At 38.0% G+C, this 17,888-nt stretch overlaps 1 protein-coding gene across 1 annotated transcript; it reads right to left on the bottom strand.

Annotated features, from left to right (window-relative positions):
- Positions 1-16,582: 16,582 nt before the first annotated feature.
- On the bottom strand, positions 16,583-17,671 carry LOC119547511 (proteasome subunit beta type-5). The gene has a single exon (XM_037854404.1). It carries the CDS (start codon positions 17,557-17,559, stop codon positions 16,738-16,740), a length of 822 nt encoding a protein of 273 aa, XP_037710332.1. The 5' UTR covers positions 17,560-17,671; the 3' UTR covers positions 16,583-16,737.
- Between the last annotated feature and the right edge of the window lie 217 nt (positions 17,672-17,888).

The raw sequence follows: 17,888 nt of genomic DNA, 5'->3' as shown, positions 1-17,888 counted from the left end.
ATACTGTAATAAAAAATAGAAACACACGCAGCGACATGAGCACCATCGAATGTTTGCCTAGGAAATAGAAAACCAAGTACTGGAAATGAACATGAACAATGTTTTATATGCTCTGTGAGTTGTTGTTCTTTTTACTATTCGTAGTTTTTCCTCTTTTTTTGTTAGCCATTTATTTACAAATGAACAATATTTATGGCCTCTTTTTGAAAGAGTTGCGGGGGTGTGTATATATATTTGGTTCCTATGCGGTGGGGCCAGACTTCCGTCGCAGCCAAAACATGGAAACGATCTTTTCACTCTGCACATACATAATTGTGTACATTATTTTGTGGTTTTATTTCGGCTTTATGCGACCGGCATACCAAGCATCGATAATGAATTACAAACTCAGCATGGATGGCAATCAAAAATGGTTTTGTTGAATGAATAATCCTAATTTGCCAACAATTATGGGCTCCCAAATACGCTTATCCAACGATATGTTTTTGATGGTAGCCGAAAGTGTCAACGAAAGAACAATTAGGATTTGAGTGTATCATCATTTATTTGATGTGAATTTAATTATAAGCTCGGTTGATGTATTAGGCTACAGCAATGATGATTTATGATAAATGTAAATAAGCTTTGTATTTCTTAGTTGTACTAAATCAAATTGTTTATATCCCTTACTGCAGAAGTTGCTGATACCTGATTTCTGTCGAGAAAGATATAAGGAATTCATTTTAGTGCCCTTTAAATTCAGTGAAATGGCATTGCCTTTGGTTATATTAAATATTCAGCGATAAGAAAATCCAGATCTTTATAAGCCAATTGGATTTATTGCAGTATAAGTAGCAAAAATGACATCCAACCCATTATTACTTGCAGCGAGTTGCAATTAGTGTTGTCATGGGATGAATTTATGAGGAGCAATTGAAGAGGCTAAAACAGGAACCCTAAACGGCGGCACTTAAGCGATCATAACTTTGCCCGTGATAAATCGAACTGGAATGGCCTGCAGAGATTCGAGATTCTGGCCATGCTTTGCATGGTCGGCCAAGAGCACAAAAGCGGCAACAAAGGGTAGGAAGTGGCTTAAAGTACCTCGAGCAGCTGCTGCCGCTGAAAGGCGAGACCGCTGAATGAATTGGGCTGTCGTTGTCTTGGCAATCAGCGCTACCGGGCATAGAAAGTTAACACACCCGAAACCGGCTTCGGTTTCAGTCGATGCAGCCAGTGGAAGTTGCCAGTTGACACACGGAAAGAAAAGATAAAATATAGATCAATATTATAAAAATAAATATATTATTATAATTGTAAAAATAAAATAATAATGTTTTTTTTTTATTTAAACAATTGATCCTTAAGAAGTAGATATACATTTATTTTATAATTATTCTTCTAAAATAAGAAACTATCTGCTATTTCAAGTTTTACTTTAGTTGATTAAGAAAATTAATAAATATTATTAAGTCTAATGAAAATCAACGAAGTGTAAGGATTGCTGGTAACTTATATGATTTGTATATTTAATTATCAATTATCAAAGACATCTCAACATCAATTTTCTCTACCTATGCAGTAAGATTTTTATTTTCAGTGCTGTTAGTAGATGCAAGTTGCTGCTCGCCAGTTGCAAGTTGCAGGTTGCCAGTTGTCGCTGCCGCAAGAAACTTGCCAGGATGGACTGCGGCGGATGTGTGTTCCTGGGGACTGGGAAATATAAGGGGGAATTGGGCGACAAGGGGCTTCTAAGCGTTTAGCTTGGCTTTTGCCTCGCATCGTTGGCCCCGCGGAGCGAAGTGAGCGCATCCAACTTCAAATTGCCGCAATTGCGTGTCGACCACAATCTTAACCAGCTGAAGCAGCGGCTGAAGGAGGCGAAAAACTTCGAGCCAACAAGGAGTGCACTGTGAAAAAATTGTCTTAATTGGAATGGATATGAACTTCAATAAATTAGGGTACGAATTTTTTCAGAACCCATGAAAAAAATGTTTTATTGTCATTGTTATTTTATTTTATTATCCATAGTCCATATCATATATAGAAATTTATTTATTTTTCAGTATTAAAAATCTGCTACGAGATCTTCGAGTGACTAAATTAAGTCTGGTAACATGTTAATAGATATTTTAAAAAAGTATTTTAGCTATTTTAAGATTGTCTTAATTGATTACCTTGATTACAGTTTTTGTTTTATTTATTTTAGCTATAATATGTATGTTTCAATTCAAAATATTATTTCTTTTTAACTAAACAACCTAATTTAATATGTATATCTCAGTGTGAGCTTGAGACTTTGATTGAGACTGGCATTGGGTGTTGGCCCAGGTTCCGTCACCCCTCACCTCCTCCATTTGTTCCTGCCTGTCCCTGTCTGTTTCCTTTTTGTTTTTAATGAATAAGTTGGAACACCTGCTCGTCGTTCGTCTCCTGTTGAGATCTCCGTCCGTCCATCTGTCTTGGAACTCTGGTTGTGCTGCTCAAGTGTGACGGCGCTTATGTGTTCTATCTCTCCATCGGGATGGTCATTGTTAATACCCCTTGATACTGGGTGTATTCAGACCATAATGAAAGTAAAAATAACTAAATTGCATATTATATTGTTATTATATTATTAATTGCAGTTTTATTTAACTAACGTTTTGCATATAATAAGAACTAATATTCTACTAAAAATAGACTGCAGGTTAGGGTTGAAGATTTTCAAAGAAGTCATTGCAAAAATATTATCTTTTGGGTTAAAATTGATCAAAATTGCAATCTGTACAAAAAAAGAATTTGTTTAAACATCCAATCAAAGAGCCCTATTAATTTATGTTGTTATCGAATATAATATTTTATGAAAATGCAATTCTATAAAATTCTTCTCAATTCCTCTGTTACAAATTTAATTTTTTGTGAGTATAATTTTTTATAAAAGGCAGTTCTATAAAATAAATCTTTTGGAATGCTACGAATCAAATTTTTTACGAGTAAAATTTTTTTTAAAGTAAAAATATATAAATTGTAGCATAAATAATAATCACCGAATGATAAAAATGTTCCTAGGGCATTCGCATACATTAACTAATACCTCCAATTCTTTTTAAAACGCTTATTCTCTATAATATTTTTAATCACCCATAAGAATCGTAACGTTATTACCCTATTCGATATGTCCCCTCGGAACTGGCTTGTCTGCATTTGATGCTTTAATTATCCAGTTGTTTGCCGAGGAAAGCAAATAGAGTCAGCCGAAGCCAAAGCCAACTTCTTAAGGCTTAAGTCAATAAATAACCTGTTTGAATATCATTACGCATAAATCTGAGCCAACGCACGGCCCTGTAATCTTCATTCATTAAGCCGAACACACCTGAAAACGAGAACCGAGACATTGACATCGGAGGAGAAGGAAATCAGGGGGGACTGTGACTCAATGCCTCGACAAGTGCTGGCCACGTCAAGTTGCAAAATTAAAACCAATTTCCCAGGGACTGCCGTATCACTTGCTCATCAAAATAAAAAACGAGGAGTAAGATCTGAAGGGCCCTCCACTCATGAGGGCCATGATGATGCCAGGGAAACGGGGAAACAATGCGGAGTGAAGGCCCAAGAGCGCAACGAGATAATTGTAATAAAGAAATTCGTAGCATAATTGATGGAGGAGAAGGAGGAGGAGGATATGTAATTCGGAGGAGTCGGGGAAATTCAGATACTTGAGCAGTGATGATGCATCGACAGCCATCCAGAACCAACAACCCCTCATATATGTAAGCCTTCCACATTTTCAGCCGCCCTGAATGCAAATTGAATTTCTCGTCCGAGAGCTAAAAGTAATTTCGATTGCAATTCTTTCTTTGCCACTGGCTGCCGTTGTAAGTGAATTTCATATGAAGGTGGCTCGATTTATATGGCATTACGTAAGATTCAATTTGCCAAAGCTCGTGCAGAGGGAAAAAAGCAAATGCAAATATATTGTCGCTTAAATGGCTGTAAAACAAATAAATCTGTAAAAAATGTGTAAAATCCAATCACAAATAATATTTAGCTTTCCTTGTTAAAATGTATATATAAAGAATGTTTAACAAACATGCGTTAAATCAACAAACAAATTGTAATATTTGTTATTTGCATTCATAAGTGGAAAACTAATGATCAAAGTGCTGGTGTTTTTTTGTGTGCACTCACAATGCAATTTCCACTCGCTGGAAAACTCCGTTTTCCCAGATAGAAAATGAAGGATGTGCGAGGGACAATTAAAGAGGCGTGCAGTTAATTCAATGTCGGAAATCAAAGCACTTTTACTGGCTCACTCTCTTTGGGCAATTACGTGCCACGACATTGCACTCATCCCATAGCTCAGCAAGTTTTTGTGGCAAATAATTTTCTTCTGCCTGCAGTTTTCATCATTTTTTACACACATACTTATATATACTTGTATCTTTATTTGAGTTCCTTTTTGCTGCTACTGCAGACATTTTTAATAAGTTGCCTGGCAGCCGTTGCACGTCTCACTTCGGCAACAACAAACAGTGCAGCTGCCAAGTTGAAAATGAAATTCGTGGCACGAATAGATTTCCAAAACATATATGAGGAGCCAGAGTGAGATGGTGGCACAGAGGGAGCGAGAGGGAGATAGCACGTCGGCTATGACAAAAATTCGAAAATGAAGCAATTTACTTGTATATTTGATACAATCCCCTGTCCTCAAACAGTTGTCAACGATCTGGGAAAGTGGGGAAAGGCGGGTAAAATGCGGGATCCACTGGCCAGTTGGCGGGCTTATTAAGTGGTTCCCCCAGTGGAGCAACCCCCTCGTGGTTGGATAATTGGCAAAGCATAGTTCAGGCATTCCCTGCATTCCCGTTTTAATGCCAGCTTTAATGGCGTGCGAAAAGGGGTTCAATTATCGAGTGTTTAATGGGTTTAATAGATTTAAGTACTGCAGAAAATCAGCAAAACTGGCCGACGATAGGAATTATTTTTTAATTAAAATGGTAACTTATGTTTCTAAAAAAATATACATTTTGTGAATATCAAGAAAGAAACTTCGGCAGGCCGATGTTTATATACCCTTAGCGGTCGTTCCTATGAGAGCAATCTATATACAGAGCTCTGCGATTTTTTAAATTTAAAGAATTATCACAGAAATATTAAGATAATGTTACAATTCATTTTAAGGTTTATCGAAAAGGTAATATAACGTGTTTTGTGTTATTTTCAGAAACAACAAAGCTATAATAATTAAATTATTATTTTCCCATTAATTATCCGATCGTTCCTATGGCAGGTAACTTATATCGTCCAATTTTTTTTTAAATATTATTCAAAATTCTGAAATATTTAAAAAATGATTGATATTATTTTTACGGTTATTCCTACGGCAGCAATTCGATATAGCTCCGACCGCTTGCAATAGCAAATCAAATACTAATTTAAAAAACAATTTATGTTTATGTAAAAATTATTTTTTTCATTTTAGTTCAGAATCTTGTTCAAATAAAATAGTTTTAAAAAACCATCGCAAATTTAAGAAAACGCTTTAGATACAGAATCAGTTAATCTATTACTTTGTAAGCTACTTAATATCTAGGCTTGCATTATGAGTTCCTACTCCTTAACTCAAAACAAATGAAGAGCGTTTCCGCATATCCCAAATGAGCTACCCAAACGTGTTTGTCTCCTGCTATTAAGTGACTATTAAAGTTGATGGGATTTGGTTAGAAATTTTGTCACTGGCAGAACAGAAAAGAACCCTTTTCCCCCGCCTCAAGCCGAACTTGTTGAAAGTTTTGGCCGTGTGGCACAAGAAACCAATAAAGAAAATGCCAAAACTATGGGCAAAGTGCCGCAAAGCTGCCATAGACCTAGTACTGCTATATACCCGCACTATATACGCTATACATATACCTGGGGCAATATGGCAGGAGGTTGGCTTAATGGCTCGATGCCGGAGACCCCGGCCTTAAAGGATGGCACAAATAATGAAAGTGCCGCGCTAATACTACGTGCAAAATGGTTTTGCCCAGCTGCACACGCTGCGTATACGTAACGTTGGCGGGCTTATGCAATGCAATTTTCATTTACATAAATTTTGATGTTGTCTCTGCGAATTGCTGGGTGTCCTGGTGTGAGTTTGGGTGTATGCCGTTCCCCCGAAAAATTAAACAACACAAGTTTAGCGGGCAAAACTTTTACCCCGCACACTGTCTTTTATGTCAATTTGCTGGGAAATTACCTTTTTGTTAATAGTGGAAGACGCGCGCTTCCCGGCGGAGCAAACATTAAAAGTAATTCAAATGTTGGAGCCCCACAAACGGGGCAACCAGCTTAGTGTAGAACAACAATAAATGCTTATTTAACTAATTTTGCAACACGTATGCAAATATTTACAATGCAACAGCTGCATGATAAGCGGGGGTTGATTAAAGAACTTTTTCGGCTTGCCTGTGTTTATAATAGAACTTTAGACCGAAAATAAAAACACACATATATTAAAATGCTTAAAATCCAACCGCTGCATGATAAGTTGGGCTTGATTAAAGAACTTTTTCGGTCTACTGTTCATAATAAAACTTTTAATCTAAAAAATATAAATACCTATATTTTGAAATTTATAAAGAGCAATAGCTTTATGATAGGTGGGTTGAATATAAAACTTTTTCGGTCTGCTTATGTTTATAATAAAACTTTAATTCAAACATATAAAAGCGTATACTTTAAAATATATAAAATGCAACAGCTGCATGATAAGTGGGTTGATTATAAAACTTATTCCCTGTGATTTTGTTTATAATAAAACTTTCAACCAAATTTATAAAATTTTAAATTTTTACCATGCCCCATAACTTTTTATTTTGTAGTTTGCTTATAAAAACTCGAAACCAAACAAAATACGTAAATCAGATTTAAATAATTTACAATGCAACAACTGAACAATGATTTGATTCGGTCTGTATTACTTTAAAAAAATGTTCACGCCAAAAAATATTTAAAAATATTTCTTAAATTACTATTAAGTACTGGCAATTCTTTGTACTTTAGTTTATATATTTTGTAAAATAATGCTGCTTTTGAAACAAGATTATTTCTAGCTCTAAAATGGGTAAATATATATGTAGAACTAATCTACTAAAGTACAGCAACATATTTTTTAAATTATTAGCAGTTAAGCCAGCAAAGTTACCCATAAATCCCATTAGCCACCCTCGCTTTTGCGGCTCCCTTGGTAAATAAGGATGTCTAGCGAACGACTGCCATTAAAGCTTTTTGTTTAGTTTTTAGCTACTTCCCGTGTGAGTTTCCCATTTTCGCCGTGCCCACCTCGGCAGAAGCCGGAAAACCGCGTGTCGGCTGCGGGTGTGGGAAATAATGTGAAAAAGTGGAGGGGGGCAGGGAAAACTTTGCGTCTGACACTTGGGGGTAACACTTAAACGCTTTGCTTTTATGGACGCTTTTGAGCTGATTAATTGCCAGCTTCGACTTAATGCCTAATTAGCGTTTGTTTGTCCGCCGATCGGCTGAGGACCCGCCTTCAACACCTGACACTTAATATGGGAGCGAAATTTCACACTTTCGAAATTTACCAGGCGAGAGAAGAGAAATGCAAACAGGGCAGGAGACACTTAATTAATTCTTGCATACTCACAGGAAACAAAGAACAACATAAAGCCCGGCCAGGCGGAGAAATAATCGAATATTTTAACTTATTTCGTCTTTTTTTAACCCATGAAAGCCAGGCTATATGTGAAATCGGGTGATTAAGCTTCTGGCAGGTCTTTGCGTAATCCCCCTTGATCGAGTATACGCCATGTTGCCTCTTTGTAAATAACCGAAGCCTTTTAAATGCCTTCGCCGGACACATTTAATTAACAGACACGAACAACTTATAATTGCCACTCACTGGGCGTTGCAGTGAGGTAATTGTTTCTTTTCAAGACTGGAATGCTGAAGTACTGAAATACTGAAATACTGACTGACTGACCGCCAGTCGTTGCGTGCGAATATAAATATTTTGCAGGCTGGCATATTAATTACCGCAACATGCGATATTCCCATACCCTTGAAAGGATACATCCCATTTATGGTTTCCTTCTGCCCGAGAGTGCGAAAATTCATTGAGCACTTTTCGAGTGGGAAATGCGCTTGTCAGGATATGTCCGAGAATAATTAAAAAGCCGTTTCCACCATCTCGACCTATGAATTTTTAAAAACCAATTTAAGCCTCCCCAGCCCAGGGTCACTAATCAACAAAAGCTATTTACGGCCAGCCTCCATTTTGAGCGGGTTTTCCGGGTCAAGGATGGAGGCAACTTGGCCCACTTAGGCTGCCAAAAAACAGCGAAACTATGCAACCGAACAATGTGCAACATACCAGCATTTGAAATTGGCCAAATAAATGTCAGATTGTACTGGAAAAAGCGCAGAAAAATAACGTATTTATTAAAGTTTGTTTGACCTATGCCTCAAGGCCTACAAATGTTTATTTATGATTAAAACTCAAGGTGGCAAGGGACAAATTCTTTGTTGCATACTTTTAGGCGTCTTTGGTCACAGTTCAAATAGTGTTTGTGGTTAGAATTTAATTAAAGTACCCCCCGTACGTGACGCAAACTTTGCGTATTTGCTTTAATAATTTTAATTAAAAAGAAAGTCCTTTGCAAACAAGCAGTCCGGCCAAAAGGACCGCAATCAAATTGCCAAGTGGCCAATTCGCGCCTCATTGCCATGCATGGCCTCTCGTCGTTTGAGAATGTGCACTGCTGATTGCAGGGGACCCGAATCGAAATCGAAATCAAAATCAAAACTAATTAAAAACCGCACCCACTCGAACGCAAACACAACGCCTCTGTCTCTGACTAGGCCTAAAATCCATATGTTCGGGCTAATTTGTGCGGATTTCTGACCTGATAGCTAATCATGCGTTCGTGTTGATTATAAAAAGGCAACCTTGTTTGCACTGCACAGAAGTAGAAATCACACAGAGTTTTGGCCAAATGCAACTTAATTAAGAGGCCAGGCTAATTAGAATGCGGTCAGTTGTCCGGTTAATGGAGTGGCTTACACAAGTTTAACTCTGTGTTTAACAGATCGTTAATAACATAGTATTATGCAAAAATGATACATTCAAAAAAGGATTTTAAATTACTTGCCTACTAAAATACTGTTTGCCGCCAAAAATGTTTATTGCAGATTGAATGTTGTTTTTAATGTTGTAAATTATTTTCTTATGAAAACTAAATTTGTTGTAGTGTCCATTATGACACTGGGATTATCTGTGTCAAAGTGATTTTAAATATTGGTATATACACAGAGAAGAGAGCTGTCTCGATTTTAGCCAGAATTATTTTAGGCCTATCTCATATTTTTTCCCTCCTTTTCGATATGAGGGAATTTTAAAGGAGAGGAAATCCATGAAATTGTTAAAATTATACCAATTCCATGCGCAAATTCTAGTGAATCTTACGTATTCTTTTTCTGTGTGTTCTGTGTTCTGTTTTTAACTTGTAGGTAAGGGACTATCTTCGAAACTATCTCTTAAATATAACTAAAGAAGACAAGATGAACAGCTGTCGTTAGTATAAAATAATTTCAGTGAGATATAACTTCCCATGAATGGAAAAACATTGCAACCCTTCACCTCTTTGTTTCAATAGGGATTTTATCCCGAGAAGTTGGCACATTTCCGGCTGTGGACCACTTTAGCATTAGATTACCCGATATCTGCCGCCGACGATTCAATAAACATATTGTGCGCTAATGCCGACCCACATCGAAGGGTTGCCAGCCGGCCCATGTCAATGCCAATTTCCCTTTCATGCACAACTTGGCAGAGCTTATTGCTTTTCACTCTTCATTGCGCATAAATTTAGCATGTTCAGGGGACCTTTTCCCAGCTCCAGTTTTCCGATTCAGTTTGCCTTACTTTATTTCATGTGATTTTTTCTACCCTCATTAGAGAACTCCGGGACCAAATGCAGGTAATCTGCATACAAAGCGCCAGCTCAGCTGCATTGCACACTTTCAGGCGGCCAACACGTTGCGCACAAGGAGATATTGCCCATAATAGAGACAGGAGAAAGTACGGGAAAAAATAGAGTGAAAGTGGAAAATGTTGAGGGGGAGAACTATAACGGCGTTTAAGGCAAACTAAATGAGAACCACGTAGCGGTAGTGAGCATGAAATTATGCATATGTGCCGGCGCTTTTCCGCCTCGCTTTTCCACTTTTCCCGCTGCGGGAAGGTAAGGCATTGCAAACGGAAATAATTCAAGTGCAATGCAAATCATGGCCCAGCCACGCTCAGGTAATTGTGTGTTTACCAAATGAGGAGCAGGAACAGGAAGCCGTGGCAATGCCAATGCCAGGAGCACGGCAATCCGCACGGGAAACGGAAGACAAACTGACAGACAGACAGACATTAGGACGAGTGGAGGAAGGACTTTGCCCGGAGAAAGTGTTCAACCGAACAGGGCAAACACATTTCTGGGCTCTAACGGGTTTTTGGGTTTACTATTTGCCAACCAACTTGGTAAGTTTGAAAAAGCAAAGAGTTGAAATTAATTGTTCAAAATGTATTATTTAGTTTAAGGTACGCTGTTTTCTTGTGCGCATGCCTAACTTACAGTAGGTTTTAAGCCTAGAACACATATGGTAATTACAAAGTTTATCACCTACTTTTAATTTAATAAATTGTTAGACTTCATTGTTAACTTGCATGCTGGTACTTACAATAAATAATTCGAATAAAATTAATATAAATATATAATTAATAGCATATTACGAACACAAGTTCAATAATATTAATTTAGGCTTATAGTTCCTTCTATTAACTAATATATAACTATAGAGATAATTATGAAAACCACTCAACCTTTAGTACTAACAATTATTATAAGTTTTCCAACAGAAAAAGAGTGGTTTCATGAGCGAGTTAAAGACTCTTAAAAATATTTTTAATATGTATATTTAATCAACAATTTTGGATTCCTACTTAACAAATTTTCTTTTATATCTTCCCCTAACTAAATTCTGGACCCGCTACTGGTTGGTATATTCTTTTGTTCTTTAAAAACGTTTAAATATAATTTGAACTTGCATTTTCAAGTGTCCCCACTTTAACATAACGCTTAACAACACAATCATTCCTTTTCAAACCACATTGCAGTCATCAATTATGCGGCGAAAAGAATTAAACTGCCTGCGTTCACTTCATTGGCTTCGCATAATAAATCGAGAAAAATCCCGATGCATCGCTCAAATATTGGGGCATTTATATGCGATCCCGAACGCCCCCGACCTCCGCAGACCGACCTTATCTGAGTGCTGCAGTTGGAGGCGAAGGCGAGCAAACTTTGTTCAATTTAATTCAATTCAATCCTTGAGAGTTCACCGAGAGCCAAGGAGGAAACAGGAAACGGCGAAGGAGCCAGTATTTATTTGGAAAATAAATAAATAGACAGGCGGCGCGGTGCGGAGGAGCGGGGCTCAGATAGTGAAGTATAAACAAACCGACAGGCGGACAAACAAACTTTTCCGAGCGCATAAAAATGGTGTAAAAAGTGCTCTGGCGGGGGAAAATCGAAAATGCGTCACATTTGCCCAGCCAGAACATCTATCAAATTTTGCGTTTATTTTCACCCATTCAGGGAAATCAAATGAAACGAGTGAACCAAACCAGATAAAACTACTACACACTAGGAAAATATATATAAAATGTAGTGGAAATCCTATTACCATGTCTGTTTTTCCTTTGGCTCAGTGGCAGGTCCTTTTCGTAAGTGGATTTCAATGGCAGCTTTTTGGCTTTCGGTGATTTGCGCAAGGAGTCTGTGAATAATCGCACAACTGACCTTTGCAGTGGAAAACAGCTCAAGAAAATAAAAAATAATATACAGTAGGTGAGCTTGGGAAACCTCAGCAGAGCAGAAAAGTATCATTGCCAGAATTTCTTATTTTATTTCATTTAATTTCCTTGCCGAGCACATCATTTACAATAATGTCTACGTAAAATTAACATAAATTTGCGATTTTCTAGCAGCTTAGACGAGTTTTTCACAACAAGAAGAAGTCGAGGAAAAACAAATAAAATGACAAAAGAAAAGCTGCAAAGTAGGTTGGATAAAAAAGCGTGAAATATGCTAAAGTTGACAGCCTAAGGCCTTTTTGAGTCGTGGCGGCATCAATAAAAAGGAAACAACTCGGGCTGTCAGGACTTATGTTCTTAAGGTGAAGTGACCTGGCTAGATATTGAATTGGAAAGTGCAACAACTCTAATGAGAAAAGCAGTCAAACCAAGTCCTTGGGCAACAATTCGAATTCAATTTATCATCGCCTGAGGGCGGGCTCACCAAAAATCCCTCAAGCTGCTTTTCAACCAATTCAAAATCAATTCCAATCGAAGATTATTCACAGCTACGAGTGACAAATTTGTTTACGTTTAAGTATGTGGGAAATGGCAAACTCAAGCACAATGCTCATATCAAAATTGTTTGCCGAAGCCCAACTTTAAGTGCTTAACGGGAAGCTCAATAAATTCCGAAACCTACACCACAAAGAAGTTTTGCCAGGGACTCGAAAACTTTTTTGTTTCCTTTTTTTTGTTGAGGGAGAAAATAATTTCAAGTGTGCTAGAAGCAGAATTACCAAATTTGCCTCTCCGACAAACAAACGCAAAACGTGAGGATCTGGAAATCTCTCTATATATATACTATATATATAGTTTGCTGTTATATGTAACTACATTGTAACGACTGCCCTGAAAATCCCCCTACGTACCATAATCTTCATGTCTGTTTGCAACTGTTTGCGCTGACAGCCCGGGTTGGTTTTTTGGGTGGTTACGGGTTCAAAACCGGGGATTGGGCTGGGTAGCGCTCCTCTTTGTTCACTTGCAGCGTGAAAATTGCACAAGATTGCATGTGCTGTTGCTCCGAAAATATTTATATTTATAATATTTTTTGTAGCTGTCATTTGGCCGTGTATCTGCTGTGTGTTGGGGTTTGTTTTTTTCTGTTTAGGGGTAACACAAATTACGGTTTGCGGAGTGCTGCTGAGTGGCGGCATCGCCTGCGGTTGGCAGTGGCTAATAAATCACGAAAATATAAGGTTCTATATGTGGGCCGCATCAAATCTAAAGTAGGCCAGTGGGGGAGAAATTTAATTGGAGCTTTCTGGCCATTTCACATTCGGGGGTGGGGGTGTCATAAAAATCACGGAATATCCAGAAAATCACCATTCAAATTTTTAAAGCTATTTTAAAAAGGATTTTTTCTTGTTCAATATATTATATCTTGTGTTATTTATATATCTTATGGTTTATTAAATATGGTATTTCTAAACAAAATGGTATGTGGAAGTGACATAATATAAAGGGAATTTTGTACCCATTATTATCATACCGTTGCGATATCCTTCAATTAAGTTTATATAAGGTAATAAATTAATACTTTAAAATTGAGTGGCTGAACTCTTTTACATCACTAAAGTACTCGTGAAACCATAACCCATAATTTGTTACATTTTCTTAAACATTTCTTGCATTACACCTCCAAACTTACCTGTAAAAACTCGTCTTGAATATATTTATAACTCCACCCCAAAAATACCTCACCACCATCAAAGAACACAACTTTCAATACCCAATAACCGTTCAATCATCGCGACTAATCAAGTGTTTCAAACAGGGAGCAAACGCCAAATGGAAATTGTTGCCTCCGATGGGCAGCTTTTGGGGCCTCCTCTCCTTTATGCACAAGGTCCCATAAATCACTTGCAAATTACCAGAGAATCGGAAAATCCCTGGAAGGGGGAGGGGGTGCCAAAGAAGAATCCATCCAGGCCACAGCCATTTCTCAGTGCCTATAATAAGCAAGTGAATGGGAATGTGGCTGTGACTGTGACTGTGACTCTGACTGTGAATGCACAATTATGGCCGCTTCGTTGGTCGTAAAACAAGAAGGGATACGCTGTCCTTTGACCCGCCCTTACAGCAATTCCTCTCCCTCTTACCCCCACCCCATTTTCACCCTCTTTCCACTCACTTTCCCCACATTTCCACCCGTTGATGACTTTGTCATGGTCGCCTCCAGTTGCAGAGGAAAAGTCAGCGGCAGCGGCATCAATAAAATAAACAGTGACAGTGGGTGGCTGCGGGCGGTGGGCTGGAAATCAGTGGGTGGTGCTGAGAAGGGGGCCAAAGGAGGCTGGGCTTGCACAATTGAACACGCGACATTTGGCCAATGTTTGCTGTTTGTTATCCCCGATGTTGTCTTCACTGCCTGTCTCTCCACTTTGACTTTTATCTATTGACATAATATTTTTTTATGCTCCTCTAGCTGGAGGCGCTGGGGCTTTGAGGGCGTGTCAGGCATTGGTTAAGGTACTTCACTGAGAAAATAAAATAATAATACATAGAGTCAAATGATACCCATCAAGTGTTGCTAAAAACGTTGTGGGTATTTTCATAAATAATATTCGAAGAGAATAATTTAATAGCAATAGAAATTTTTATAACACATTTACTTACACAGCTAACAGAGAGAAAGACTTAAGATTTTTTTAAATGGTTAAACCTTTTAAATTTCCTATAAATTTCGTTAAATAAATAAATTGTATTTATACATAACTAAAAAAAATTATACATTTTACATTAAATTTCTTGTTTAAATTTTTTTCCAGTGCATTGCTTTGGTTTTCGCACTTCACTCAACGAGTCCTTCTATCCCATGGCTTAGTGTCGACGGCTTGCTCAGATTTAAGGGACACATTTGCAGCACAGTAAACGAGAAGATCCAATGTCATTAGGTTTAGAAAAGGAGATGGAAAATAGATTGAAGAGACAGAGAAATGAATTTAAAAACGAGTTTCAATCCTGTGCATATTCCAGCAGAGATTAAAAAAGAAACAGCCAAGCGAAATATTTGGAATGCATACAAGTCGTTTTTCTGGGTTATCCCATTTTTAGCATGCCACAAATTCCTATTGTTCCATCTTTTTTTTTAAAACTTAAGTGCTGTGCCTGGACCCGTTTTGATTGCACCCCATAGAAGTAACGAGTTGCACACGTGCTCCCATTCCCCGGTTTCCCAAGCCATTCTTTCGAATAGCTGCGCTTTTTATAACCCGCACATTGGGCGAGTGTGAGAGCTATCTCCGGCCATGTCCGTTTATGCAAGTGTTAAATAAAGTATCCGCCGGCCATTGTAGTTTATGCCCGGTTCGGCCGACTCGCTGACATTTATTGCTTGTTTCAAAACGGGTTAGGAAGTTGGGAAGTGGGCAAAGGACCGACCGAATGACAACATTTATTACGGCCAGGGCACATAAAACATGGGCAGCGAAGTTTATAGTTCAGGAGGTATCCGCCTTTCAGTCAGCGAGATAATGGTAAATGTTCTTCGGCAGGTGAGATACTAATTAGGTTACTGAATGTGCCCAATCTCGCTTGGAAAAACTCTAAATTCTACAGAAGAATAGAAAATAAACTACATTTTTCTAAAATAACGAGGTCTTTCCAAAATAGTAGTAGTAAAAATATAATCAAGAAACATTTTTAATTAAATTGGGATTTTTCGACTTTAATTTAATTTTATTCTCAAATATCCTGAGGTGTGCTCTACGTTTTCAAAAGTGAACTTGAACTTTGTTGTTGGCTAAAGCTTAAAGTTTCATTAAAAAGTTCTTGATGTTTTAAAAATAATAGACTTATCCAACTACCTTAGTTATATTACACTTAATTCTTGCAGCCTAGAAAATATTTAGCTAAAACTTTATTTTTCAATTTCATTGCAGCACTGACCGACAAGCGTGTTTAAATTTGTTTAACTTATTTGTGTCTTTTTATGCAGAGAACTTTTGCAAATAAAGCAGTTTATTGTACCGGAGGGATTTGTAATCCACACAAGCGTTATAAGTGCTCCCTCACCTTAACAGATCCCTGTTCCCAATGCCAATCCCAATCCCGAGAAAATATCTTGAAAGGGAAGTCGCAAGCGAGAGAAGGAATAAAGAGTTCCAGGGACTTTTGGCCCTATCCTCGCAGCATTTCAAATTAAAAGCACTGGCCGCGTTTTATTGCTGTGCCTGCATTTTTCCCTACTTTTTCCAGCTTGCCCCTTTCTCGTGTTGGACACACAAATTTTTATGTCCATTTGGCTTTATTTCACACTTTCTTGTTTATTATTGCTGCTCTGCCGGGCCAAAAGACACGAAGCAGGAAAAATTTAAGTATTTAGACCCTTTTTCATTCCCATGCCCGACTTCTATGCCCAAATAATGCTGTTGCCATTGATTTATGCAGGGACTTTTGTTAACTCTTTTTTGTGTCTGCTTCTGTCCTTTATTCGACTTAAATGCCAACTTAATTGTTGTGCCAATGTCCAGAAAGGAGGCAATTTACTTATTTTATGCTCTTTTTATTTTGGGAAGGCAAAGCCCAACCTTCCGTGTCAGCAATAAAAAAGTGAGAAAAAATCAGAGCATTCCATTAGGTAACTTAATTTGGCGCAAAATGATTAGCGACCAGCAATTTTCATGGTCGGGGGGAATTTTTGGAGCGTGTAAAAATTGAGTGAAAATTTAAGTAAACAAAGGGAAAACCAATTAAAAGCGTGTAAGCAAATTAGAAAATAAACAGGCTAAAATTGTTTATTTTATCGCCCCAATATTGTTAAATTCATGGGGCAATATTTGCACAATAATTTAAAATAAAGAATATGCTTTTAAACTGAGTAATGCTTTCAATAAACTATCAATCAGGATTCCAGTAACCAAAACTCACTCTCTCGAGTACTCTTCGTGCAGCTCTTGGCAATCTTTGTTTGCCACATTTCTCCAGCTATTTTGATCCATGTGATACAGCCTCACCAAACCACCTGAAAAAATATCCCTCATGGTGGCATGATACACTGCGCGAAAGGCCAGTTCGAAGGCATTTTCATCGCTGAGATGAAATTGGTAGTCGGTATCCAGAATTCCCAGGGCATTGGAGGCCCCACTGCCCACGGCAAAGACCTTTCCGGGGATGCGCAGTCCGTCGGAGTCCACGTAAACCAAAGTGGGGCCTTCGGGCGACCATCCCGCCAACATCATTCCCATGCAGAGACCCATTCCCTTGTATTCCGCAGCCACATTGCAAATAAATCTGGCAGCAGATCGGACAGATAGTCGCTCCTTATAGCGAAGCTCGAGCAGTCGGCACTCCCTGGTCAAAACCCGATCCCAGTAAGTGCAATCCGCTGCACCACCCGCCATTGTACTCAGCATGTACTTATTCACCTGCACCACTTTCTGCATGCTCTGGGATCCAATAAATTTGCCCGAAGTGGCCCTGGAGTCCACACACAGGATTATGCCTCCCTGGTAAACAAAGCCCACCGTGGTGGTTCCGTGATCAAAATCCATCCGTACTTTACTCTGGGCCGCCAGTTCATTCAGACGTTCTCGGGGACTCTCAAATGGTGGAGCCTTTATGGCGAAAGGGTTATCCATGTTACTCGAGGCTAGTCGGATTTCTTCGATTGTCTTTTCTGAGGTGAGGGCCCCAAAGGTTCTCATAAACGGTACCTTATCCATCCCACAAATATTTTCCAAAGCCATTATTGAAAATATAGTTAATATTTTGATATACGCGAAGGTTTTTGTCTTCTTTTTTATGTATATAAAATATAGAAATGTTTTATTTTTAAACCCCTCCGAATTATTTACTTTTTGACAAATTGTTCTAGGCAGATAACAAAAATAAAGTTTTACCAAATTAATTCATGTTGGTCTGACCCCATTTTAAAGTTGTTTAAAATTACACATTTTCTGAATAAATCATTTTTGAATAAATCGAAGAAAAATGTTAGCCTGCAGGTATCCAAAACCATTCCTAATAAAAAGCTTGACACAAGTTTTTTATTTTATTGAGTAAATATTTTGTTTAA

Source organism: Drosophila subpulchrella, chromosome 2L, assembly GCF_014743375.2.
Source record: "Drosophila subpulchrella strain 33 F10 #4 breed RU33 chromosome 2L, RU_Dsub_v1.1 Primary Assembly, whole genome shotgun sequence".
NCBI lineage: Eukaryota > Metazoa > Arthropoda > Insecta > Diptera > Drosophilidae > Drosophila > Drosophila subpulchrella.
This window is presented reverse-complemented; position numbering and strand designations above follow the sequence as displayed.

Excerpts from the sequence above, each read along its gene's own strand:
- LOC119547511 (XM_037854404.1), bottom strand. The coding sequence starts at position 17,559 with ATGGCTTTGGAAAATATTTGTGGGATGGATAAGGTACCGTTTATGAGA.